General features: G+C 47.6%; 1 protein-coding gene and 1 long non-coding RNA gene across 9 annotated transcripts in view; one reads left to right on the top strand and one right to left on the bottom strand.

Moving 5' to 3' along the window:
- The window catches only part of LOC135239209 (retinoic acid receptor RXR-alpha-A), a 119637-nt gene extending 115444 nt beyond the window's left edge, over positions 1 to 4193 (bottom strand). Inside the window, exon 1 of one of the 2 annotated variants that reach the window (XM_064307729.1) lies at positions 3910 to 4193. In XM_064307729.1, the coding sequence (XP_064163799.1) occupies positions 3910 to 3937 (28 nt within the window). In that variant the 5' untranslated portion in view covers positions 3938 to 4193. The remainder of the gene's footprint in view (positions 1 to 3909) is intronic. The other variant, XM_064307730.1, reaches the window with a different exon arrangement.
- The window catches only part of LOC135239216 (uncharacterized), a 106505-nt gene continuing 82464 nt past the window's right edge, over positions 1743 to 25783 (top strand). For 4 of the 7 annotated variants that reach the window (XR_010325305.1, XR_010325307.1, XR_010325306.1 and 1 more), the window contains exons 1-3: positions 1743 to 1965; positions 6298 to 6363; positions 6452 to 6590. This is a non-coding gene — a long non-coding RNA (uncharacterized LOC135239216). Of the gene's footprint in view, positions 1966 to 6297; positions 6364 to 6451; positions 6591 to 6867; positions 8885 to 17796; positions 19374 to 25783 lie in introns of those variants that run through there. The other 3 variants (XR_010325310.1, XR_010325311.1, XR_010325309.1) reach the window with 3 other exon arrangements.

The following is a 25783-nucleotide window of genomic DNA, read 5'->3' as shown; positions in this document are numbered from 1 at the left end:
TACTCTCGAAAATACAAAACACACGGATCGTTGTCTTTTTGCAGGGAGAGAGAGACAGAGAGGAAGGGAGAGAGAGCGGGGGAGAGAGAGAGCAGAGAGAGAGAGAGGAGGAGGGGAGGGAGAGAGAGAGAGAAGGAGGGAGGGGGAGAGAGAGAAGGAGGGGAGGGAGAGAGAGAGAGAGAGAAGGAGGGAAAGAGGGAGAGAGTTAGGGAGAGAGAGAGAGGGAGGGAGAAAGAGAGAGAGAGGAGGGAAAAAGGGAGAGAGTTAGGGAGAGAGAGAGGGAGGGAGGAAGAGAGAGAGTGTGAGAGAGGGAGAAGGAGGGAGGGAGTGAGAGAGAGGAGAGAGAGAGAGGGAGAGAGAGAGGAGATGCTGCTGTCTGGCACCTCCTTGGTGGTTTTCCTTCTGGGACATCGCGATGCGCGCAGTCGAAAGTAGCCCCCCCCCCTCACGGGAGCGCCGCAGCTCTCTCCACAGCGCTTAGCGGGTCCCTCTCTGCCTGTCCCCCGCACACACGCCGGGGGTCCGGGGGTCCGTCAGCTGGGACCCCCAGCTCAAATTAGCACCCAGCCGGGACGTTTTTTTTTTTGTTGACTGGTCAGTTCGGAGAGAGTTTTTTGGGAGAGAGATTGTGATAAGGTGGAGTCCCTGATTGTGATAAGGTGGAGACCCTGATTGTGATAAGGTGGAGACCCTGATTGACCCTGATTGTGATAAGGTGGAGAGCTTCTGTAAGGTGCCTCTGTCTACCTCACTGGGGACTAAAGAAAACAAAGCCGGCTTCTTACTACAGCACGCACGCCGTCCACTGGCCACATGAACCAGGGAAAAAACACATTATAAACAAACACAGCGTGTCTCCTCAATCATGGCCACATACACCCTACACAGTGGATTCTTATAATTATTATTATTAGCCGGATTTGAACTCAAGCGATTCGTACTGAATGTACGGTTCACAGGCACAGAAGCTGTGTCCCCGCTCAGCATTAGAACCAGCAACCCCACCAGTTCCCTGCCCAAAGCGCTCCACCACACCGCCACCCAAAATGAAGCATCATGATAACGGACTACTACCGTAGCCTCTAGCGCCTGTGAAGACGTGCTAGTGTAGCAGTGTAGCGGGTAAGGACTTGGTAGCTGGACTTGTAACCTAAGGGTCACAGGTTTGATTCCCAGGTTGGACACTGTTGTTGTACCATTGAGCAAGGTACTTGCTTAACCTGCTTTGCTTCAGTATATACCCAGCTGTATAAATTCATGAAATGTAAATGCTATGTAAAAAAGTTGTGTAAGTCGCTCTGTAATGCAATGCGAAAAGCCCCTCAGTTTGCGCAGTAGTCACGCTGATCCAAAAGGGGATTCTGCGCACTAGCAGCCTCCTGAAAACCGGCACGTTTTACTGTAACACTGCAGTTCTGATTTGGTGCAGAATACATGATAAAATCTCTGCTTACTCTCCCAATCACGTGATTTTTTTTCTGTTGAAGATTTAAAAAGAAAAGCTTAGTTCATGCAGAATTATTGCCACTGTCAGTTTTTTACATTTTCCCAACATTCTGGCTAATTTCATTTACACGTCTCTACCTGTTTTGAGTTTAATTTGCGAGTGCTTCATACTGCTTTGAAGTACAACACGTGCCCCTTTTTTCCACAGTGCTGCACTTACAGAAACCTCCACAGTCTAAAGAAAACCTTGTTTTTCAACAGGGTGCTGCAGCTTGTGACGGTCGTCTGTCTGTACGTCTGCTCACGCACAGAAACACATGCTCTCAGCCGACACATTAACGCAGTCATGGTATCCGACTGAAAAAAAGAAAGACCGGCAGATATCCCAGCAGCCCTTGCGCCGCACACCTCCACATACCGCGGAGTTGATGTGTGTCAAGGTGTAACCCGACTCCTTTGTGAAGAGGAAACAGACACAACAACAAACCAGCCTGCAGTTTTAAAATATTTCTTTTTTTGGTGAGTGTGTATGTGGGGTGGGGGCGGTTATGTTTTAGCTCAGTAGGAAAAGAGGGAAGGTTCCCCTCCGCCACACAGAATGAAAAAATTGCGAACCCCTTGACTGACAAAAACAGACTTGGCACCACAGCATAATTTTTCCACGGCTTTTGATGAAGTGATCCTTGCTACTCCTACCTAAAATGCCACGGTCGTCATTGACGTGTTGGCGTAACAGACAGGTAGAGCTGAGCCAAGCAATTTAAATCTGAAACGGACACATTGCCTACACGCACACTTTCATTGACGTGTTTCCCTGCCAGGAAAATGGAACGGAGCACGGTCCCAATAGCGCGTGAAGCAGCATGATTCTAACTAGATTGGGTATTGCTGTGTTGGCAATCAAGTATAATTCACGATAATAATAAAGATGCAGTCTACACCACCTAAGTGTACGATGAAAATATTTTAAAAGGTGAAAAAGATTCAAACAGCCACAAAAATCTTGGTTTCGCTTACAAAAACTTTACGTAGAGGCACAAACGACGGCTTTATCAGCCTCTCTGGCAAGCCCGTACCATCCGCCCCCGACCGCACACCAGCCAGACTCGCGGTAACGTTGTAGCGAGGTTTCAGCGTTGCTTGAAATCACACGGGTCATATCGTCTAGGATAATGCGAAAGAAAGGAAATATCTAAGCACAAAAAACGCTTACGCTGCGGTTGCGGCTGTAGTTCATTATAGAGGAAAGTAGGCTACACGTGGTAAAGACAAATTTTTATTTTATATTTAAAACTTAGGCGCGCGCGCAAACAGGGGGGCCTGTTTTGGTGACAAGTAGGCTACTTCTGAACCTTCACACACCTTTACCGTGCCCGTTTTCATTTTTCAAATGTCTGTCCGTCTTATCTTTTCACGAGGGCATTTTCTCGTTCACAACTACAGCATGTTTTCACATTAAAAGGTTAGACCAATACAACAGTTCCACACGCTATCACGTCTTGCAACTAAAATGTAAAGCGTCAAGTGTTAACAATATCATGCGGCAGTACTTTTTTCGCCGTGGCGAAAGTGACAGGGCAGGTCGGCAGCAGTACATACTGTTCTGCACCCTGTTTGAAAAACTTTACATGCCTGCATATAGGATTATTCAACGTTCTGGTTAACACCAGCGTGTGCTATCAATCTGTAATTTCGTTTGCCGAAGCACAGCAAATTGCGGATGGTTTAGTAGATAATAACTCACTGCGTGCCCTATTTGTGTCTAGTTTGTTCATATTTATGTAATAATCCCACTGTCTGTTTTTGTCAAAATCTGCACAAGTTGCACGTGAAAGCTGCTCGGAATCTATAAACATTGCTGTTAGTAACACACACATTGAAAGCTACAATAACTACAAATAACGACGATCGAGTTTTAAATTCGATTTAAATGGTTCGAAGAATTGACGTAGGCTAATTACATTGCTTTCACATAGGCTACTGAAATCTAACAATATTTGAAAGCTAACGTTTAACGTGTGCTCACGCATATGCTACAACGTACAGTAATAAAATAAAAAAATCTTTTTTAAAAAGCACTGTCACATTGAAATCAAATGTGTCCTGTCATCGGCATTGATAGCACTGAAAAGGAGACGATGGCATGTGCTACCCATTTGACAAGCCTATCGCTACTTAAGTTTTGTTTTCTAATAATAATTTCATTACAACTACTCATAATATACTCACACTGTGCCAACCAACGACACTTACTGCTTTTTAAAATCCCCTCTCTTATATTTGTTTTCGACAACTGATTAAGACTAGCACAATGTTTCGATCGCGAAAGAAAGCCACAGCCGATAGCGAGCTCGCTAAATCATTTTTTGTGCCGACGATGGCAGGCGTGCCAGTCTTAGCGAGTCGCCGCAATCTCAAAATCCGTATTAACAATTACAAACACATTTTAACGAGAGAACTTACCCAGTGACAAGAAAGGTTTTGTCTCCATGTCTGGTCGGTTAGCTCATGCCAGCTGATGCGAACGCCTTTTTTGAGTTTTCAAGCTGGAGACGACGTGGTGTTTTTGGAGCCGGACGAGAGGGATCCAAAGAGAAGAAAGTGACAGTCTAAAACGCCGCGTTCTGTCGTGTCAAAATTCACTTAGCGTAACTAGCTGGCTACTTCTGTCCAAGATCTCTCTCTCTCTCTCTCTCTCTCTCTCTCGCTCTCTCTTTCTCTCTCGTTCGTTCGCTCACTCGTTCGCTCTCTCTCTCCACGGACTACTCCAACTACTGGAACGATACTGCAAAGGGGCCCCTTGCAGGGGGACTCCCACTGGCAAGCATAACAGAAATGACACAAAACTGTAATAATTCGTTACTAATTTACACGTTGATTCAAATGTAGCCTACTGGATTTATTGTTCGCGTTTATTTATGGGCTTAAATTGTAATAATCGTGCAGCTGTGTATGTTTGAAGGGGCTCTGTTTACAGAAGTCCACAGTAACATAATGTAACAGACAGTAATTTATGTATTACATATATTAAAATATCTCAAATTTTAGTGAGAAAATATATTTGAAATACCCTGATGCACACTACTACGTAATATCATAAATTATCAGTAATCGTCACTTGAATCTAAGCAGTTGTATGGACATACTGTTGTAGATATTCTAAAATTAATAGGATTTATCTTTATAAATATAAAAATATGAATTTTATAATATAATTAGTCCCTTCATGGATACAGCTGTTGTGATACCTTGGACTGTATAATTGTCAATAGAATATTTTATAGTACATTAATAAAAAAATCCACTTTGAAAAATATTACATGCCTTCAAGCACCATCTGGGCAATACTGAAAAAATACCCTTTTTGTATAGTATCCTTGGGCTTATATCAAGTTTATGTAATGTATTTTAAATATTTTACCACATGTTTTTTTCTAATGTCAGTCTTTTCATGGTGCTCATGTCCCACAACATTGGTTATAAAATAATGATAATTAAATAATATTTCCTTTGAAGGTATTTCTGTCTTCAGCTGTCTTTTAAACAAGTTACTTGCAGAAGACGAATATTAAAAATCCCCGCATTCAATCAATAGCTTCTGTAGCATACTGCAGCCCAAACAGAGCTCAAAGTACAGGCTGTCCTTTACAACTGCAGAACATCAAGGGCTATTGAGCAATTTAGAACCAGCAAAGATGCTTCAGCATTAAATATATAATGCCGTGCACGGGCTTAACATTATTATGCACTTTGAAAAGGCCTCTTCAGTGCGGTAATAATGGGATTAGCTCACGGTGGTCTGTTTGTGCCACACAATGCCATCAGACAGTACGCAGGAGGCTGTTGCTAACTCTGTGATCCCTACGATCCGCATGTCGGGGGGCTTAGCCATGTCCTGGGTTTTTTGTATTTTCTCAGCGAAAAATCAGCAAAAAACCAAATCCCGAGAATGCCGTAATCTACGTGGTAATTTACTGAATCCATTACGTGTTTACTTATATGACAAAAATAAGAATTTATAGCATGTGAGGAGATCACGCTTTGCACGTTTGATGACACTATTTATTTAAAGTAATCACGCAGTTAGTGATGTAATGTAATCTGTTTTATGAAGGCCCGTTCTGCTGTGAGAATGGTTTTACGTGATTATTGGGACTATTGTGACAGCTGAGTGAATGGGAGTGCGGGCGGCAGTGTAGTGTAATGGGTAAGGAGCTGGTCTTGTAACCTAAAGGTTAGCGGTTCGATTCCCAGGTAGGACACTTGCTGTTGTGCAAGGCACTTAACCTGCATTGCTTCAGTATATCAAGGTATATATGGTGTAAGTCGCTCTGCATAAGAGCGTCCGCTAAATGCCAGTAATGTAGTGTAATGGGAGCCTCCTGAGTTCCAGACCTCTCCCAGAGACTAACTCTCCCAGAGAGCTGAAACTGCAAATGAATTCTGTGTTCAGGATGAACTGTATTCCACACTAACTCAGTTAGGAGTGGTCGCACTTGACATCCACTCAGAATCACTTCAGAATATATGGGCAAACACACAAGCTATTGCAACTTTCAGATGCTGCAATGTATTCCACTGCTGCGAAATATATTTATCACTATATAAATCCACAAAACGACAATATAATGCAGTATATTATATTTCTTTATGGGAATCCATCCAAAAACAATGAAATTCACATTTGGTTCATTTCCGTTCGTCATTCGTCATGTGGTCGATTGACAAAACTTTCAAGAAAATAAAGTAAAATCGTAGTCCGATGCCCTCGTAGTCCTCTGCGCATTCAGAAGGGTGTACATTAGCAGCGATATCCTCTGAAGTGAGTATGTTCGCTCTGTAACCCTGCAGGTGAGCTGTGCAGGTACCCAGGCCGAGGGCTTCGGACGGGGTGCAGCTGCTGCGGGCCAAGCACAGGTACCCCCGTTAACGGGAGCAGTGACCACTGAGCTACGAGACGGGAGAAAACTGACCGTCTGACCATGACCACCACCCCCCCTCTCAGCAGAGCTGCTACAGCTGGCCAGGCGTACAGCATGCATCTGGGTTGCCAGCCCCCCCCCCCCTCCAACCCCCCCTTCTCAGAGGAGCCCTGAGGCCCAGCCATGTGCCACCACTGTGTTAAGAACAAGCACCTTGATAAGGTAATCAGGAAGCCCCAAAACAAAATCAACTTAAAAGCCTTTGTGTGTATATATATATATATATATATATATATATATATATATATTTATTTATTTTTTAATTATTTTTAAAATTTTATTATTATTATTATTTGCTAAAACAGCCCAGCAGTTATGGAAAAAGTATCAATCGAGTGCCAATGTGCAGTACGATTTGATCACCTTTTGATTTTAACGTACTCCAGCCTTTAATATCTGTCTCTTAAAACTGAGCTGTTGGCACTCTGATTTTGTGTAGGAGTCCTTCTATTAATTTGAGGCAGTTGACCTTCGTCTTGCTCTACTTCCTTATTCTGAGAAAACACCATCGCTGACATGTGAATCTAAGTTGTGTCCTGATTGTCATTGCCATTAAAGCCACATTTATGGAGAAGGGACACGACTAGTTTGACCACATCTTTGCTACTCTCTGTGTGCTCAAAGATGATGTAAACGTTATGTCAACCTGTGACTCATTACCCAGTGCACACAGACACTAGCACTCACAGTTATGCCAAATGGGCGACGCCAAACCATCCGCTGAGTTTTCGCAGTTTTTTTTACAGCAGCCGTTTTTATGGAAAACGGGGAAAGTACAAAAGCATTTATCAGGAGACCTAATTTCTCAAGATAAATTCTGCTGGCTTTAGGATTGATAGTAAACCAAAAAAAAGGTACCCATTTTAATAAATTAGTTAAAAATGTACCAGTAACTAGTCACCTACAAAGCTGGAGAAAGATTCTGGCTGTAGGTAGCAACCATTAATAAACAACACAAGGACAATTAACTTGGGGTGGCCAAGCAAACAGTTTCCTGAGATTCACCGGCTAATGAACTTGACTGGTTCCAGAGTGTTTGATGTTAATTTTGAGTCCCTAATCCCAATATATTCTACAATATTATCGTAAACAACCTGTTAATATTTTACAGAGATAGAGAATTGCATTTCGAGCATATGAAACAGTGATGAACAAAGTTTAAATTATAGAATGATGCCAATAACTGGACCACTGTGTCATTATTTATATTTTTGGCCACAGCATGCTGGCAAAATGCGACGACGCTCGTCGTGTGAATTTTGTAGCTAAGCCAATGGCAGTTGACTGGCAACACTCCCTGACTGCTCTAAAGTTAGCTGCGCGTGCTCTAAATCAGCGGGCGAAGAAGAGAACGAATTAGATCAATTAGATAGCTGGTGTGAGCAGCCTTAACGGTTAGGTTATTAATTAAACTTAATTTAATGGAACCCTATTTTAAGAGAGAAGTGCGTATTTATACGACCGCACCCATTTGCTGCTGAGTTTACATAACGGACATTAGTAACTGAGAGAAGAACTAGGTCATTTCTTTTTTTATTGTTCCTCTCCATTGTGTTGGGCACGGCGGTTTATCCTAATCCTAACTATGTCTGTCATTCCAGAGTGCCCGTTTCCCCACCGCACGTGTGCTATATATATATATGAATCGCATTATGAAAATACACATTTTCGCATGTGACTGTTTAATGCCCCCCGAGCTGCGCAGCTCTCACTGAATATTACACGAACAGAGGGCCGTAGCTGCAACCATATAAGTTTCTTCTCTAAATCCCTCCTGTCCTATATTCCGTCCTGAAGCCATTCTGGAGGCTAGTGAAAGACAGCCTGCGCTTTATACGAACGTTTGAAGGTGCTCGCGCGCGTTCCGGCCGGGGGGAATCCATAATTAATGCGGCGCGAGGCGCATTAGACATCAAAGACGTTTGTCGACACCGTGCAATAAACTTAAAGCGGGCGAGACTGGGATCTGGCGTGGGGCGATTGAGGGGAGGTGAGGGAGAGAGCCCCAGGTCCGTCACCCCGAGACCGCGAGCGCAAAGTTACAGCTGGGCCGGGCTACAACAGCTCGTGTCTCATTACGCTACAGTAAAAACAGTTCACAGTGTAAGGGGATCAAAGGGGATCAGAGCAGCAGATCTGAACGAAGATAATCTCGGCGCGAAGCCGCTCATGAACAGGGCTGTAAAGCAAACTCGAGATGGCTGATAACCATCTAATCTGTTTTCTGATTTATGTTTTTTTTTTGTTTTTTTGTCGCTAGTCTGAATAACCTTCCCGCAGCGCGAAGTGCACGCGAATGACGTGCGCAAGCACGCGGATTCGGCCGTCTCCACCTATGCTTTTTTGGAAATCAAACCGTCAGCTCCTCGCGTGCTTTAAAGGGAGAAAATGAACGCGCCGAGTTTAATGTGTACTGCATATCAACGAGCTGAGGGAGTTAGGCTCACTTTTCTGTGCAAATTACGTTTACACGCCCTTTGTCTAAGGGATTTTTAAAACCCTCGGAAAATGCATACCCATACTTCTCTAAAGCAACTGTACAGCTTCGATCACAACAGTCTTGTCAGTCATTTCAATAGGCCTGTCCATACATTATTTATTTGAGTAGATGTGGGTCAAGGAGGGACAAGTCATCTGCACCAGCGGTTCCATAAAAACAAACAAAACCGGCAGAAAAGAATGAACGTTACCTGCATTTCACTGGGATAAGAAAATGCAAAGCACGGCTTCTGTAGCATGCAAATTAAATGTTCCAGCACATTTCTGCCTGTAGTGTTTGAAATCGTCCCCTTTAAGAAACCAAAGTGCACGATCTAAAAACTGCATCCCCTCTCTTTTTTAATATTTCTGTACGAAGTAGTATTCCGATTATGAAATATGATCAAAACGGGGGAGGGAGATCACCTAGGTTTGAACCCACCGAGGGACGTGTTCTTGGCTAGAGAGAGCCCTTACGGAACCTCTCTCTGTACACTAGCTGTATGTAGGTCTTGACTGAGGTGCTGCCACACGGAGAATATGTGAGGCACAGGTTAAAACAACAGACGGGCTAAGATCTTCATTCCGTTTTTTGCTAGAGAGAGAGAGAGAGAGTTCAGGAGTGTGTTCAGGAAATGTGCACTTTAAAAATGATTATCACTGTTCCCTAACCCATACTGCTGGAGAAAGACCCCAGACTATTACCCGAGGGGTGAATGTACTGTAGGTGCGGCGTAAGGTAACTCGCGCAAGAAACATGGTCATAGGAAAGAGGAAGAAAAGGGGGGAAAAAAGAGAGAGAGAGAGAAAGAGAGGGGAAAAAGTGTTTGAATCCGGCTCTGCTCCTGTTCAGATGCTGGCCTTAGGCCCCTGTGCTGTAATCTAAGACAGACACAACATTTTCCTTTACAACACCTCAGCCCCATCCGTCCCCCCCCCCAGGCCACTAGACTGAGCGATTTAATCCCATTCTTTTTGGCTGTGATTAATAGCAGTATGACCTTTCACCTTTTTTCAAAAAAAGAGCGTCTCCAAAGGGGCCTTGCCCCGCGTCGTCCGCTCGAGAGTCCTGTGCTCGGCCAATCAGCACGGGCGAGCGCACACAACGCCACAGCTGACTGGTCCCTCAGCGTCCTCCACGCTGAACAGTGCAGCCGGGCTGCGAGGAGAGCGGCACGATAGCCTAGCGCTGATCGGTCGGGGACCGGATATGTTTATTCTAATTTGAAAAGGGGTGTGTGTGTGTGTGCGTGTGTGTGTGTGTGTGTGTGTGTCTATGTGTGTGTGAGAGAGAGAGAGAGAGTGAGAGCAGAACAGAGAGCACATTCTAAATGGTAAGACTGTACTTACAGTATTAGTCGTCTGTATTATAATACGATTTGTCTACACAGTAAAATGTCCAGTGTTAATTCAACTCTAACAGTGTGAATTCATTCAGCTATTAACAGATAACAATTGGTCCCACTTAATAAGAGTTGAATTAACACTGGACATTTTACCGCATACTGAACATTTGCACAGAGTTCAGCTATTTAATTACGTGTCTGGTGTTATTTGTCATCTCTGATTTGTGGCAACACTGTATTTAAATTATGCCAATAAAGTGCATTGAATTTGAAATAGAAATTAAGAGGGAAATATGGTCTTTGCCTTTTTCCAACTACACTAAATTGGTAGTACTGATCTCTGACCATCCGTCAGAGAAATGGGAGAAATGCCCAACTGGTGATACGAATTGGGATGGCGGGTATGCCAACCAGCAAGTCATGGTGATAAAATGTTTTTATTTAAAAATTCTTTTTTTAAAAACAAGGATAGTGTGTAGACCAGAGCTGCCCAACCCTGTTTCTGGAGATCTACTGACCTGTAGGTTTTCACTCCAACCCTATCAAAGCACACTTCATCACCATCTAGAGATCTTGGTGAGGTGCTAATTGGTAGGATCAGGTCTGCCACCTGGAGGGCATACCTGCAGACACTGCGGCCCGCAGGACCTGGCATTGAGTAGGTTAATTAATTGGATTATTTAACAAGGATCTTGCACCTGAGTTAGCTAAGTAGCTCGTGTACTTCTGTAGTCCCTGGGCAGGAGCACACTAAGAACATTAGTGGCGGAAGACAGGATACATACATTACATATAGGTCAATATGACAGCATATTACGCAAGACAAAAAGACAAGATACCATACGATACAAAGCAACGAGGACGGAAATAAGGTAGCGCTGCTCTACCCTCCTCCCCAAACTGGGGAGCCAATAGGAACGGTCGAGGTGGCAGCCCGGAGGATGGGCACGAGCGGCTCTCCGTGAGGCTGCTCGGGCGAGACCCGGAGGAAGGCCGGCCGCGTATGGAACAAGCGGTGTGGCTTACCGGCGGATTCCCGGCGGTACGAGACGCGAGTCGATTATGAGCGCGGGAGATCAGAGGATTTATTCGCCGATTACGGGCCGCGGACGAAATGCCGGACGGGGCGGGGCGGGGCGGGCGCCGCGAGAGGAGCGGGCGCCGGAGGGGGATGCGGGCACATCAGGGGGGGTGGTGGGTTGGAGTAACCTCTGGCGCTCTCCGCGAGCTAAATCAACATTTTCATAATAGATTAGAACCCCCCCCCCCCCCCGGCCGCTCGTGGGCGTTATCAATATTAAACATTACATTACCGCCATTTCCACGGCGACGCGGCCCGGCGGTTCAGTTCCGCCACCGGCAGACGGCGAGTCTAAATGTGGAGTCTGGTGTTCCTCTATATAGGGGAGAGGATGCTTCCGTTCTTTAATACCGAATTTGGGTGAGGTTTAGCGCTGAAACAGGCTCCCCGTGCGCAGGGGTGGGGGGGGGGGCACGATGATAAATCTCTGCCCGCCCAGGAACGCGAGATGCGATTTTCGTTTCTCTTTTTATGGCCGAGGGTCGGACGCACGCGAGTCATCCTCTCCGTCGGGTTGGGTCTGGCCGCTGCCGGCGGGCCGCTACTGCGCGTTTGATGGATAGCATCCAATCTGCGGCGTTTCACAGAGGAAGGAGGTTAGGATGGACCGCGGTCAGCGTCCGAATGAGATCTGGAGGAGGAGGAGAGGACAGGGAGGGGGCGTGGCGACCGCGGGGGAGCGGGAACAAAGCGCGGCATTTCGGCGGGTGCAGGGGAAGGGGAGGATGGATGGGTGCGTTTAAACCTGGTCCACAAGACCGCGTTTAAAGCTTAGAAACAATATAGAGCGACAGAGTTATGTGCCGTAGGCTCACTCACAGTTTAAAAACAGAAAGTGAATTCCAGGCGCAGGCGGGTGTGGCAGAGCAGGAGGGGTTAATTTGTATGCGCTGATAAGTGTGGGGAAGGCTCAACGGTCCAGAGCAGAGTGTAGAGCAGTCAAACTGCTGTTGACTACTGTGAATTTGTTTTTGTTGTTTTTAGGAAAGTTATATGAGTGTAGCTGGTGCAGGTTTAAGGAGGTTATAGATGAGGGAACCTTAAGGTATGAGAGAGACCTGGTGACAGCTGAAGTCAACCCCCCCCCCCAAAGTTATAACAAGTTATAACATAACAAGGGGCCGTCTGGGTAGCGTAGAGGTAAAAGCACTAGCCTATCACCAGCTTGGTCAGACGTTCCTACGAACACAATTGGCAGTGTTCGCGGGTGGGAAGCTGGTGAGGGTATGAGTCCTGATCGTTGCATTAGCGACTCCTACTGGTTGGTCGGGGCGCCTGTCCGGCGGGGAGGGGATCTGGGGGAGATAGCGTGTTACGCTCTCCCAGTGAAACTCCTCATTATCAGGTGAAAACAAGCGGCTGGCGACTCCACATGTATCGGAGGAGGCATGTGGTAGTCTACACCCTCCCCAGACCGACAGAGGATAGCGCATCGACCAGGACCGTGATTCACACGGGGAATTGGTATAATGACTAAATTGGGGAGAAAATGGGAGCAAAAAAAAACAAGTTATAACATAACATAATATAATGACGAGAACAGGCCATTCAGCCCAACAGTGCTCGCCAGTGTCCTAACTAAATTAGTGCTCTGATTACCTACACACTAGATAGTATCTAACTCTGTATCAAGTCTAGTCTTGAAAATCCCCAGATGACCAAGGAGGTTTGTAAGGCGTCTTTAAAAGAGATTTGGCATGTGTCCCCCTTCCTCCGCTTAAAGTAGTGTTGGGCATCGCCCGCGAAAGAGAGTGGCGCGTTCGGCCGAGGTGCCCGCCTGCTGCCCGCGTGGCGCGGTGCGGTGCTGTCGGGCACGCGGAGGGCCAGCCGCCGGCGGGGCGTCCGGGCGGGCGGGGGGAGACGGGTTCGGCGAGCCGTGGACGGAGGGAGAGACGGGTTCGAATGCGGCAGATTTTCCCTGTCGCCTCGTCCCCCCAGCTTACCCACAGCCTCCCACAGAGGAGATCAGCTCAATGGAGCGTGAGAGGCAAAATGGCCAATCTGACAGAGCTGGACATCTTGTGCTGCGTGTGTGCATGTGTGTGTGTGCGCGTGTGTGTGTGTGTGGATGTGTGTGCGAGTGTGTGTGTGCATGTGTGTGTGCATGTGTGTGTGTGCGCGTGTGTGTGAGTGTGGATGTGTGTGTGAGTGTGTGTGTGCGCTTATGTGTGTGTATTGTGTGTGTGTGTGCATGCGTGCATGTTTGTGTGTGTTTGCATGTGCGTGTGTGCTCGTGTGTGTGTGTTTGCATGTGTATGTGTGTGTGTGTGTGTGCATGCGTGCGTGCGTGTATGTGCGTGTGAGTTTGCGTATGCGTGTGTGTGTGTGTGCCTGTGTGTTTGTGTGCGTATGTGTGTGTGTGTGCGTGTATGTGTGTGGATTGGCCTCCACAGCCACATGAAGTGGCACCAGCGACGCTGACCCCCCCCCCCCCCCTCGGAGCAAGCGTCATCATCGGACACGATGGACAGCTAAGAAAGTTTGTGTGCGTATGTGTGCATGTGGCAGGGCGATATAGTGCTTCTATTTTGGGGCCATTTGCTCCTGAATGTTGATGTGTGCTAAGTGGAAATATAATTTAGCACATCAACTAATTGGGTTGCATTAGTGTGCTCCTAAATTTCCAACTTAGGAGCACACGTGCTTCTGGGAATAAATGTTAGCGTAGAGCCCTTATGTGTGTGTGTGCGTGCGGTGTGTGTGCATTTGTGTGTGTGTGTGTGTATGCTCATGAGTGTGTGTGCACAGTTCATGGTCTCACTCACTCTGGCTTCCATTTTAATTGTTCAGTTTGGAAGCTCTTTATCGCCATGCCGACAATGCTAACGCAAAGGTAAAAAAAGAACAAAAGACGAGAAATAATTACACAGGGATCCGCGGGGTTAAAAAATAGCTCTCTCTCACGCACACAAACACAGCGATTTTCACAATAACAGAGCAAAGGGCTGTTTACAAACACAATTCCACTGAATAAAATACAGGCATAAAAAGGGGTGGGAAAGATTACACATGTATAAAAAACTGTAGCGAGCGCTGTAGGGAAACTCCGGAGAAGATTCGCAGCGCCAAGGCGACCGCGGAGACGGGGCTCGTCCCGTCCGTTAAGCAAACAACATCCCAGAATACACGGCGCGGCGTGCGGAGAGGCCGCCCGGCCCCCGGCCGCCTGTAATTACGGACAGACCGCGAGCGCCGACGGCCCCGGGCCGTGTACGGGCGCGGCGACGTCATCGCGGAACGCCGCGGGCGAGACGTGACCCGGGGGACGTGACCCCGCGCCGGGCAGCGGCGAGCGGGCCGCGCTTACCGCCGCGATCGTGATGTCACCGCGCTGATTTAAGGGTTAAACCGGGAAACCGTTTGACCGCTGGTGTCAGCCTAGAGGGAGCACGGCGCTTGTTGTGGGAAACGGCCGCGGTACGAAACCTTATATTACTCTGCTGCGGGTTCCTTGATTTATGTTGGGGTTCCACTCGATTATACACTACCTGTTTTTATAAAAATTTTACCTGTCTTCTCATTTGGTGTAATTTGGGTTATATTTTATTCCTTCTAGAAGTAATAGACTAAAATATTTTGTGGCCATCTAATTTTAAAGGCTACTACCATACTACGAAACTTGATTCGGTACTTAGTGATTGAACTACTTATTGTTCAGTTGGATTCTGATTCATGATGGCCTGCTTTACTGGACTTGACACTTATTTGTTTCTTGTGTAGAACAGCAATGACTCCAAATGCAAATTCTACACTTAGAATTAGCTCTAGACTTGTCGTTAGCTTTCTTGTGCATGAACTAATGATGCAACAGCACACAGCTGGCCAAGAAACAGCTGGGCAGCCGGTTGTCCGGTTACTTTTGGTGCCTAAAATGGCGGAACAAAGTATAAAAAGGGCAGTAATTCCTACAAGATTCACCCGATTTGGGTGGAAATACCCTCAAAGCTGACAGTCTGACCCTTTAACCTCTTTTTCGTTGTTTCATTTCAAGTCCAATGTGTTGGAGTACAGAGCCAAAACAACAAGAATTGCTTCACGGCCCAAATACTTACATACCGCACTGTATGTAAATATATTTTTATATTATCTAAGATAGTCCAAAACAACGCTTTTTACATGGAAGATATACTCGGTAAAATGGCAATTTAGCTGCGAGAGCCAGAAATGTGATTTTAATTATCTTGGAGTTTAATTAGCGTTGCCATTGTGCTGTGAAGCGAAGGCGTATTAGGGTTTAACAAGGTGTGACAAAGAAGAGCGTTTCTGGCTGACTGAACACCGAGGTGTGACTGAACCGTTGTGCTGTTGTGCTGAACACAGGATGTGGGCGAGTGGCTCAATAACGGCAGCGCAGGCTGTCTGTGGGACTGTGCGTTAGGGAGGTGTGTTAGGGAGGTGCGTTAGGGAGGCGTGTTAGGACTGCATGTGTGTCCGGCCTGCTCCTTCACCCAGGATTTACACCACCGCTCCATCCCTTTCTCCGCTCGCTCCACCTCCAATGGCGTACGCAGTGAAACACGCCGTAAATCTGGACGCTTCGCTTCCAGTGTCTGGAGCCATACCTCCCAGCCTCCCCAAACACCATCCACACCACCTCCCCTCCCAACCTCCCCAAACACCATCCGCCATCTGCCACACCTTACCTCCCAACCTCCCCAAACACCATCCGCCATCTGCCACACCTTACCTCCCAACCTCCCCAAACACCATCCGCCATCTGCCACACCTTACCTCCCAACCTCCCCAAACACCATCCGCCATCTGCCACACCTTACCTCCCAACCTCCCCAAACACCATCCATCTGCCACCTTACCTCCCAACATTCCCAAACACCATCCGCCATCGCCACACCTACCTCCCAACATTCCCAAACACCATCGCCACTGCCACCTCTACCTCCCAACATTCCCAAACACCATCCGCCATCTGCCACACCTTACCTCCCAACCTCCCCAAACACCATCCGCCATCTGCCACACCTTACCTCCCAACATTCCCAAACACCATCCGCCATCTGCCACACCTTACCTCCCAACATTCCCAAACACCATCCGCCATCTGCCACACCTTACCTCCCAACATTCCCAAACACCATCCGCCATCCGCCACACCTTACCTCCCAACTGTTGCAAACACCATCCGCTATCTACCACACCTCACCTCCCAACCTTCCTAAACACTTTCTACCACACCTCACCTCTAAACATTCCCAAACACTATCCACCCCACCTCACCTCTAAACCTTACCAAACACCATCCACCATCCACCCCACCTCACCTCTAAACCTTCCAAAACACCATCCACCATCCGGCTCACCTCACCTCGACACCTTACCAAACACCATCCACCCCACCTCTCCTCTAAACCTTACCAAACACCATCCACCCCACCTCTCCTCTAAACCTTACCAAACACCATCTGCCCCATCTCATCAGCAGACCCACCGCTGTAGTTCTCTGTAGTTCAGGGACTGGGACACCGTGATGACTCATAGTTTATCCATCACGCGATACGTCCTGAAATCTCAAATTATCATCCAGTTAGAATCATTTAGTCAGAATTGGGTCAGTTTTGGATGCCGAAGCAAAGCCACATGAGTGGCATGACACAGTCTTGTGGCTCTGTGAAAGGGTTGCACGAACAGGGTGTAGTTTCCTTTAAAGCCAATACTTTTTAAAATAAAGTTTGGTGAAAAACAGCATGCATAACAAGCTTCTGAATGGCAGAAACACCTCAGTGAACGGAGCGGGTCCTGCTTATTGGGTGCGGCTTGGCGGAGGCCGGGACAGGATTTTCGGGGAGTTTTTTTCGGGTAGCAGAGTCTAAGGTGTGCTTTCGGTGGGATGGCGGAGCCCACATTATGAGATTTGAGATGAAAGGCCCTTCTGGCTGTCACTCAGTCCTGCGTCCCCATGTGAACCGCGGGGGATTACCGCCATAATTCGCGCTTGGCGCGTTCTGACGAAGAGCCCCTCTCATGATCTCTCATACTCAACCAACGGTGGGGGGGGTGGACTTTATTGGACTTAGTTGGGGGGCCTTTGATTGCACCCCCCCTCCTCCCCCCCACTAAAAACCCTAAGAGAGGGCGAGGAAAGGAAAGGGAGATGGAGAAAGAGAGAGAGAGAGAGAGAGAATGGCAGGAGCTAAGGAAAGAGAGATGGAGAAAGAGAGAGAGGGAGGGAGGGAATGGCAGGAGCTAAGGAAAGAGAGATGGAGAAAGAGAGAGAGGGAGGGAGGGAATGGCAGGAGCTAAGGAAAGAGAGATGGCGGGCATTGAACAGAAATGTCGGCAATTAGAGTTGACTCAGAACTCCAGAATTAGAGGCTCCCCCCCCCACAGCGCACATAGGCTGATTCAGCTCTGGTGTCTGTGAACAGTAGCCATGCACAGAAAACACACACGGGGGGGGGGGGGGGGCACACTGATTGTAAAATTGCTGTTTTCTCTGAAAACACAGCCCAGTGGCGCTCGCCAGCTGGCCCGGACCAATCGGAGCGCCGTGTTTTACCGTGTGACACTTTGATGGGATAATGACCGGTTGCCGTGACCTTCCGATGGCTGATAGAAAAACAGTGGGGGGGGGGACAGCAAAACAGTGATGTCACGGGGTGAGTTTGCTCTTCAGTGGAAGCACATGAAAATTCATCGAAAAAGCCGCCCCCCCCCCCCAAAATACCTGCCCCCCCCCCCACACAAACTACCTGCTCCCCCCATCCCCCACGCAAACTACCTGCTCCAGACCATTTAAGGACACGACCACCTGATGTTATCGTTACCGCCATCTTGCAATAATTATTCTCTCAGAAAGAGAGAATAAAAATGGCTGCTGAACGATGACTCACGCAAATCTGCTTCAGCGCTCTCCTTGTGTCCCGCTTCACCTCGGCCGCAGAGAACAGAAGGGGGCGGAGCTGAACTGAAGGGGGCGGGGCTGGACTGAAGGGGGCAGAGCTGAACCGAAGCACGTGGAGCTGAACAGAAGGGGGCGGAGCTGAACCGAAGCACGTGGAGCCGAACTGAAGGGGGCGGGGCTGGACGGAAGGGGGCGGAGCTGAACCGAAGTGGGCGTGGCTGAACCGCACAGAGCTGAATGACGTGTCCGGTTCCCTCCCGTGACGCTAACGCGAGCAGGCTGCCCGCGTGTCTCTGCGTGGAGGGGCTGAGTGACTGCGCCTCGAGAACGAGGGAATGCGCTCGCGATCTATCTCCCTCTCCCCCCCTCCTCATCCTCCTCACCCAGGGCCAGCTTTCACTCCTGGGCGCAGCGCGTTCCCACTAACTGCTCCTTTGCTACCCCTGAGAGCCAGCAGAAAAAAACGCTAGCATTTACATTTTTTTGACGAGTGGATGACAAAAACATGTTGCAGTGAAAATATTTTTAAAAAAATAAAATATATATTTACTGAATGTCCTTTTATTGTAGTTTTCTGCATACTAGACTATATGGCTCTTGAGATGAAGAGACTTATGTCCCCTACAAGGGACACAAATTAATTGTCAGGTCTTATGATAGGATATGACTGAAAAATAGGCTTAAGCCTTGATAGCTTTTGATAGACATTTAGATAGCTAACACATGTAGATATCACCAATCTTTGCTGATGGTTAGCAGCTGGCATATGCAGAGCCTTGAACCTGAGACCATAGAGCCCAGCCTGACTAACAAGCCCCTATAAATGACCAAGCTACTTGGGGCCAGCTGGTTGCTAACATTTTCCAATATCATGAAAATGTACGGCTGGATATTTTGTCAAAGCAATTAAGGTTCATTACGGTTCAAAAACCTCCTCTTTGCGCAAGGTTATAACCGACTTCCTGCCCAGAACCTTCAGCCTTCGGGTCTGTGTGCGTCGCTCTCTGTCGATCCGTGCCTGCATTCAGGCGAAGGGCAACTCAACATACACTAAGCCCTCCAGAAGGGAAACCAAGCGGCTGTTTTCGAAAATATCCCAGTAGTTTACCTTTCCGTGATTGCTCTGCTCAGCATGTATTCATCTAACTGGAGCTCGCAATCAACATTACATTTTCATCGGGGCGCTGCAGGTCAGTGAAATTCGGGCCGGCGGGCGGTCGACGCTGAACGCTCGGTGGGTTATATGTGGTCCCGCCTGCCCGGGCGCTCCGTTTCTCAGAGAGTGACCCAAAACGTCCGGGCTCCTGGGAGACCCGTGGGAGGGGGACGCACACCTGATCCCACCGTCCGTCCAGCCGAGCGCCCGAAAACCTCCTACCACCCCGCCAGCAGTCAGACCGCCATCTCGCAGTGCCACATCTGTTCTTGATCTGCCCCCCCCGTCCCCCGTCCCCCTCCACCTCCACCTCCCCCCCGCCTGAGCAGGGGCAGGAGAACTCCTCTCAAGCGTCCGCACCGAAACCTCCCGGCGTCTCCGCGTTTCAGCCGAGAACGCTCTGCCTGCCCTCTACCGCACCGCCAGCCACCGCACTGCCCTCTACCGCACTGCCAGCTACCGCACCGCCAGCTACCGCACTGCCCTCTACCGCACTGCCCTCTACCGCACCGCACTTACGCACGCAGCTACCGCACTGCCTCTACCGCCTGCCTCTACCGCCCGCCACTACCGCTGCCTCCCACTGCCAGCTCCGAACCTTCGGAAGCTTCCGGCGCGGCGCGGATGACGGACCCCCCCCCGCTGCTCTTTCGACCGCTCTTGGTGCCACGGGCCGGCGGAGAAACGCGAGGCGTGGCTGCAAACCAGCCGAAACCAAAAAAATCAAACCCGCTGGTGAAACTCGGAGAGCGAATCGATGCTGTGATTCATCTTCACGCCTTGACAGCATCTGGCGCGACTTTAGCGGCACGCAGGACTTGTGTTGTGTTTTTAAAAAGTGAAATACTTTATAAGATGAAGTTGATGTTTATATATGTTTTACCAAAAAAAACCCTTGATGATCACTGGTGACATGCGGTGGAAAAGCCGGCTAAGCACATATCAGGCTATCAGAGAAGCCCCATCTGATCGCCCCCAGAAGGGTGTCTGGCCCCAGATGGAATCCATTACTATCAGCAAGACGGAATCCGAGACAACGGTCTCCCGTTTCACATAATTTTGTATCTGGATTATGGAAAATAAAACGAATCCTACAAAAATAGTAATTACCCTTTCTTTTTAAAGCTTTTCACAATATTGATCACAGAGGGGGAAAAAAAAAAGATCTGAGGAATTCTTTGAATCTACACGACTGCACTGCAGCATTCTGCGGTTTGACTGTTGCTGTGTTCTGCAGCCAGATATACGTGAACAGCTTGTAATGTTCAGAGAACGTTCATTCATTTTTAATGCACGATATTTAATTAAACTTCATAACAATAAGTTCTGAGCAGTTAATTTCCCATCCTTAAAAGGCATAATCCTGTTTGATATAAAGGCATATCATTTTTATAACTTTTCCAGTCAAGACTACAAAAGAAAAAGATGAAAAAAAAGAACATGGAGAGACTGCATATCATAGTTTACAGAGGAACCACCTGAAGAAAAGTAACATCAAACGCCTGATTCAACGCAACGTGCGTCATGGAACAGATCTTCTCTGTTCCAGAAGCATAACCGTTCTTCACATGTGCGATGTTTAGCAGCCAGGACCTATATCAAAAAAAAGTGAACTTCAAAAGCTGCCATGGCAAATTTGTTCATGAAGAGATGTTTCCCCCCCCCCTTTTTCGCCCTTGGAGCGTGCGCGGGAGACCGGCGTCGCTGCTGTCCCTCCCGAGTCCCCTTTGGAGGGGCCCCCTTTTTTTTCCGAGGATCTGCCATTTTGTCAAGACTAGAGAAGTCATCAGCGGGCTAACTTCATCACGGGCCGGGTCAGAGGCAGGTCAACGCTCGGGAACCCCACGGTCAACAGGCCAGAAGCCCCCCAACAACCCCCCCAAATCCACCCCACCCGCCCCCCGCCCCCGGCACAAGAGGATGCTGTCGGGTCATCAGCCTGTTGGGGGAGACACTTGGCACTCAGCGGGGGGGGGGTGGGGGTGGGTGGGGGATTGAAGGGGGGCTCCTATCTCTTTACAAGGAGGCCCTGTCAGCTGGCTGGTGACTAATAGCCCGGCTGCAGTGACAGATACTGATGAGCGCCCATCAGGCGAAGCCTGAGAGAAACAGGGCCACCAAATTTAATAACGCCCCCCCCCCCACCAACTCCCTCCGCGCCCCCCTTCCAGTTCCGTAATGTCATTTTGGGAGCCGAGGAGTGAGGGTGTGCCGGGCGTCGTCTTCTGCCGCCGGGCGAAAGCCCCGACCCTCTGTGCCCCCGGTTCCCCCGCTCTCTCTTGCGCCCGGCCCCCCCCGACTCTCTCTGGCCGGCCTCACCGCGACTCCTCTCTGTGCCCGTCTCCTCACCGCCGACCCTCTGGCGCCCGTCCCTCACCCGCCGTCTCCTCTCTGTGCGCCCCGGTCTCCTCGCCCCCCGACTCCTCTCTGTGCGCCCCGGTCTCCTCACCCCGATCTCTCTGTGCCGAGTTCTCGCCCCTTTTAACGATCTAGCCGTCGACGCGCGGCGAGGACACAAAAGGGCCCCCTTTGAATGGGTACAAAAAAATTCTAATGAAACATTAACAAGATTGGGGTCCGTTGCAGGCAGCCAAAAAAGAAGCCTCTCTTTTTTTTTCTGTGTGTGTGTGTGCTTTTAGAGAAAAAGGGTGAAGCGGGAATCGATACGTTCCCCCGACTCCTCTCACACACTCGAGCGCACCGCGCCGGGGCTAGCTGGGGTCTGAGCCCAGAGAGGCTCGGCTCTTCCAGTTTTCAGGACGGTTCGATTCCGCGTAGAAAAGAAAGCGCGGAACAAATGCGGTTTCAAAGCCTTTGAATACCGTTGCTTATGCAGAAATTGCGTCCGGCTTCTTTTGCTGCCCTGACGTTTCCCCAGTGGACGTTCAAAAATGGATTATTTAATTACTATTAGCATTAATTATGCGGTGATGTCCCCATCCACGAGAACCGTCAATCAATCAGGAGAATGAAAGGAGTGCAGAAAAAGGGGTATGATTCAGTTCAGTAACGGTGAATTTTATGGGGGGTGGGGGTGGTGTCCCTTCCTCCCATATTAGGGGGTCACTGTTTTCATTCTCCCATCTCAAGTGGGGGCCCCATTTCTTCCTTCGCCCCAAGAAGCACCGTAAAGCTATTGGGCTATGACCGCGCCCAGAAGACATATATGCCACTGCTCCTGAAGTCTTTGACTTTCCCCCTGTCCCAAAGTCAACTCTGAGCCCTCCCCCCCCCACCCCCCCACCCCAGGCTGCACAGTCACCCCGCATATAAGACGTGTGCGAGCTTCAGAGGGCTTGACACCGCCCATAATGAGCCCTTTTCTGAAGCCTGGGTCTTCGGGGCACTTGGGAGAAGGGAATTGCCCATAATTCTTTGCAGCACCGTTGACATTTCGTTGCAGTCGGCAGTCAGCACTATATAAATTAACGGTTTTGATTTCAACTAAGACGAGTGGGGATCGTAATGGTGAACAAATTGTTGCACGTTTTAGTAAAGGAACGTGTCAGTCTGTAGCCCGTTGAACAGCTATGAGGTCATTTTTTTTCAGTGACCTTTATGAAAGTTAGCATTTACCCCGTTGTTGTTGACTGCGTCTAGGGTGTTTAATGGAGCAGTGCAAAACAACTCAACTTTTCCCAGTGGGGACTGAGGAGCAGTTCTTAGTTCTGATGGTACCAGCTCTTGGACCAGGTTTTTTAAAAAGTGTAAACTGTGCCTTGTACGTGGTGATGTCATTATATAGACTCGGACTTTACGTTTTGAGGGCCTGAGGGTAGACGTGGAATGGGGCCAAGCCTCGCAGCTATTCTAGGTTTTAAAGAAATAGGGGTGCGTTTGAGGCTTGATAGTACTGGTGCGTTTGGGGCACCATGTCAGCAGGGTGAGGAACTTTGAGCTGGAGAAAAACCCTTCAAGGCCTTCCACATCAATTAGGGGATGAACCTTCGCATAAGGCTATCGCAACGGCTGTATACAGCTGCTTGTGGTTGCCTATATTATGTTTAATTATTTTTTAGATGTTCTTATTTGTAGTGCAGTTGTATAAAATAAATAGCTACTGGTAAATGAAAATCACTTGTTACCCTCACAATGATTCTGCATGAATGCGGAGATGCTACTTTGTGGAGAAGTCTCAAATCACGTCCAAATCTCCATTCATTTCTTTTGACTCAGCAGCATTAATCAACGATACAAAATTTAGATAAACTTTCAATCAGGGCGATTCCATTACGAGGATTGGTTTACCTGTTTTTTTTTGTTTTGTTTGTTTGTTTTTAAAAAAAAATAAAAAAAACGAATTAAAATATTGTTACCAAAACTGGGAAAAAAGTTTCTGCCATAATAAAAGCTCCTAGTGGTGTAAACACACTTAGACACACTTATTTTATGGAATAGTGTTTCAGCATATAAAATACACACTTTAAGAACAATCTGTAAATCTTGTCCACTTTTCCACTTTAGTCTCTTGATTTTTTTATTATTATTTATTTTATTTTTTTACTATTTGAGAACAGATTCGAAATATACTCAGCCATTTAACAGAAGAGGAAGATACAGTATCTCCATGCTTGTTGTTCCCGCTTTCATGGAAGGGACGCTGGTCCTCCAACTCTCTACATTGATTATTTTACATTATTGTCGCCTTCGATATACATAATAGTACGTTTTTTGAAATTTGAGTTGGGTAGTGGAGTAGACAGGGCGTTTCCGGCACCTGATTACTTCGTGATGTGCCGGCATTTCCCCCTCTTTCAATAGACCACGTGTGAAAGAGACGATAAATCAGCGTTCATCGATCTTCTGGCAAATGCCGCGGAAGACAAACGAACGTCTTTTAGCCTTATTAGCGGGTGACATGGTATAAATCATCAGTACGCTCGTTGCCCAAAGCCAAGTGGGACTGCCGCGCACCAGCTGTACAGCCGCGTGAGCGAAACCTCCCTCCGCGGCCCTTGCATTCCATGAAAATAAAACTCTTGCGTCATATAGTAATTGCTGGACATCTCAAATTGAATTTATTTTATTTTAAATAATCGATAGCTTTCCAGTTGTCACAGTAAATGGCGTGATTGATTCTGAATACAGTTTGGCAAAACGATTCACATTGCTTCGCGTTTCCTAACCCCTGAAAGCAGGTGGCCGTATGTGAATAACAACCTTCATCTCGCATTTTAAAATCTGGACCGTGAGACAGGTAGGCTACTGCCGATGACATCACATCAATGCAAATTAAAGTTTGCGGCGAATTAGTTGGATGGATGAATTTCCACCCATCTGGGAAGATAATCTCCTGTAAACATTTCAGTATGTTTTGACGGACCGTCCTACGCCCACCCCCATTTTTTCTTAAAGAAAATTTCAACATTTTTTCTTTGCTCTCGATGTGATTTACAGAGGGTGGGTTATTTTTCTTACATTTTTTGTCTTACTGTCAGGAGCTTTATACGACAGTTTCGCTTTAATGTCCCTGGCATATTTTTCTAAATATATCCCGACTTTCCTAAAGAGAAAGAGTATTCGTGCTTGTTGCCTCCCCCCCGAGCGCTTATAGCTCCATGCCTGCGATGAGAGAGAATATTCAATTTCTGGAGATGAAACGCAGAAACTGTGGCAGCCCCCGTACAGCGCGTGCAGCCAGGGAGGCCGGAGAGCCGCTGTTTTGCGCTCAGCCCGTGCGCGCGCTCGTGCTCGTTGTGCGCCCCGGAGGAGTTGAGTGGTATTTTATTTTCTTTGAAGACAATGTGATTTAAAAAATAAAAATAAATAAATAGGAAAAACAAAATCTACAACGGTGCTACAGCCCTCGTTAGTTTGTGTTATATGAGCACCGCCGTTTTTCTTTAGCGTCTGTTCTTTCCTTTGTGTTCTAGATATTCAGTCTCAGTCTGAGAATGTTTTGATATTTGTGTCATATACAGTTTTCGGTGAAAAGTATTTATCTGGGAGGCTATCTGTAATGAACAATGTAACTTCAGTGTAGTATTGGAAGAGGGTGCTTGGTATGGTAGGCCTGCAGAATAATTACATTGTGCGAATGTTATTTATTTTTTTCCTGGAGCGCTTGACAACTTTTTTTTATTCCTAAGTAAAGAAAAAAAATGCAGTGCCAAAGAAAGATAGGCCTATACTAAATACACGGTGCCACTTTTAAATCATGCAGAATGCAGAAGTGAGTATTCAGATAAAGGTTCGTGGATATAATTTCCTCAGAAATTAGTACATTTGCTGTAGCCTAAATTACCCTTTCTCACCTCTAAGCAACCTTGGAGCCCCTGTTGTTAGTTTTAGCCTTACTCTTCTTTTTAAAGGATAATTTTGGTACCGCGGTGGACATTGCGGGATGCATTAAAATCAGCAGCGGTCTTACGTCCCGGCTCCTTTGTTCTAATACCTTGAGAAAATAACGGTTGCTAATGCAGAAGGCTTAGTTCT

This window comes from Anguilla rostrata, chromosome 14 (genome assembly GCF_018555375.3).
Source record: "Anguilla rostrata isolate EN2019 chromosome 14, ASM1855537v3, whole genome shotgun sequence".
Lineage (NCBI taxonomy): Eukaryota > Metazoa > Chordata > Actinopteri > Anguilliformes > Anguillidae > Anguilla > Anguilla rostrata.
This window is presented reverse-complemented; position numbering and strand designations above follow the sequence as displayed.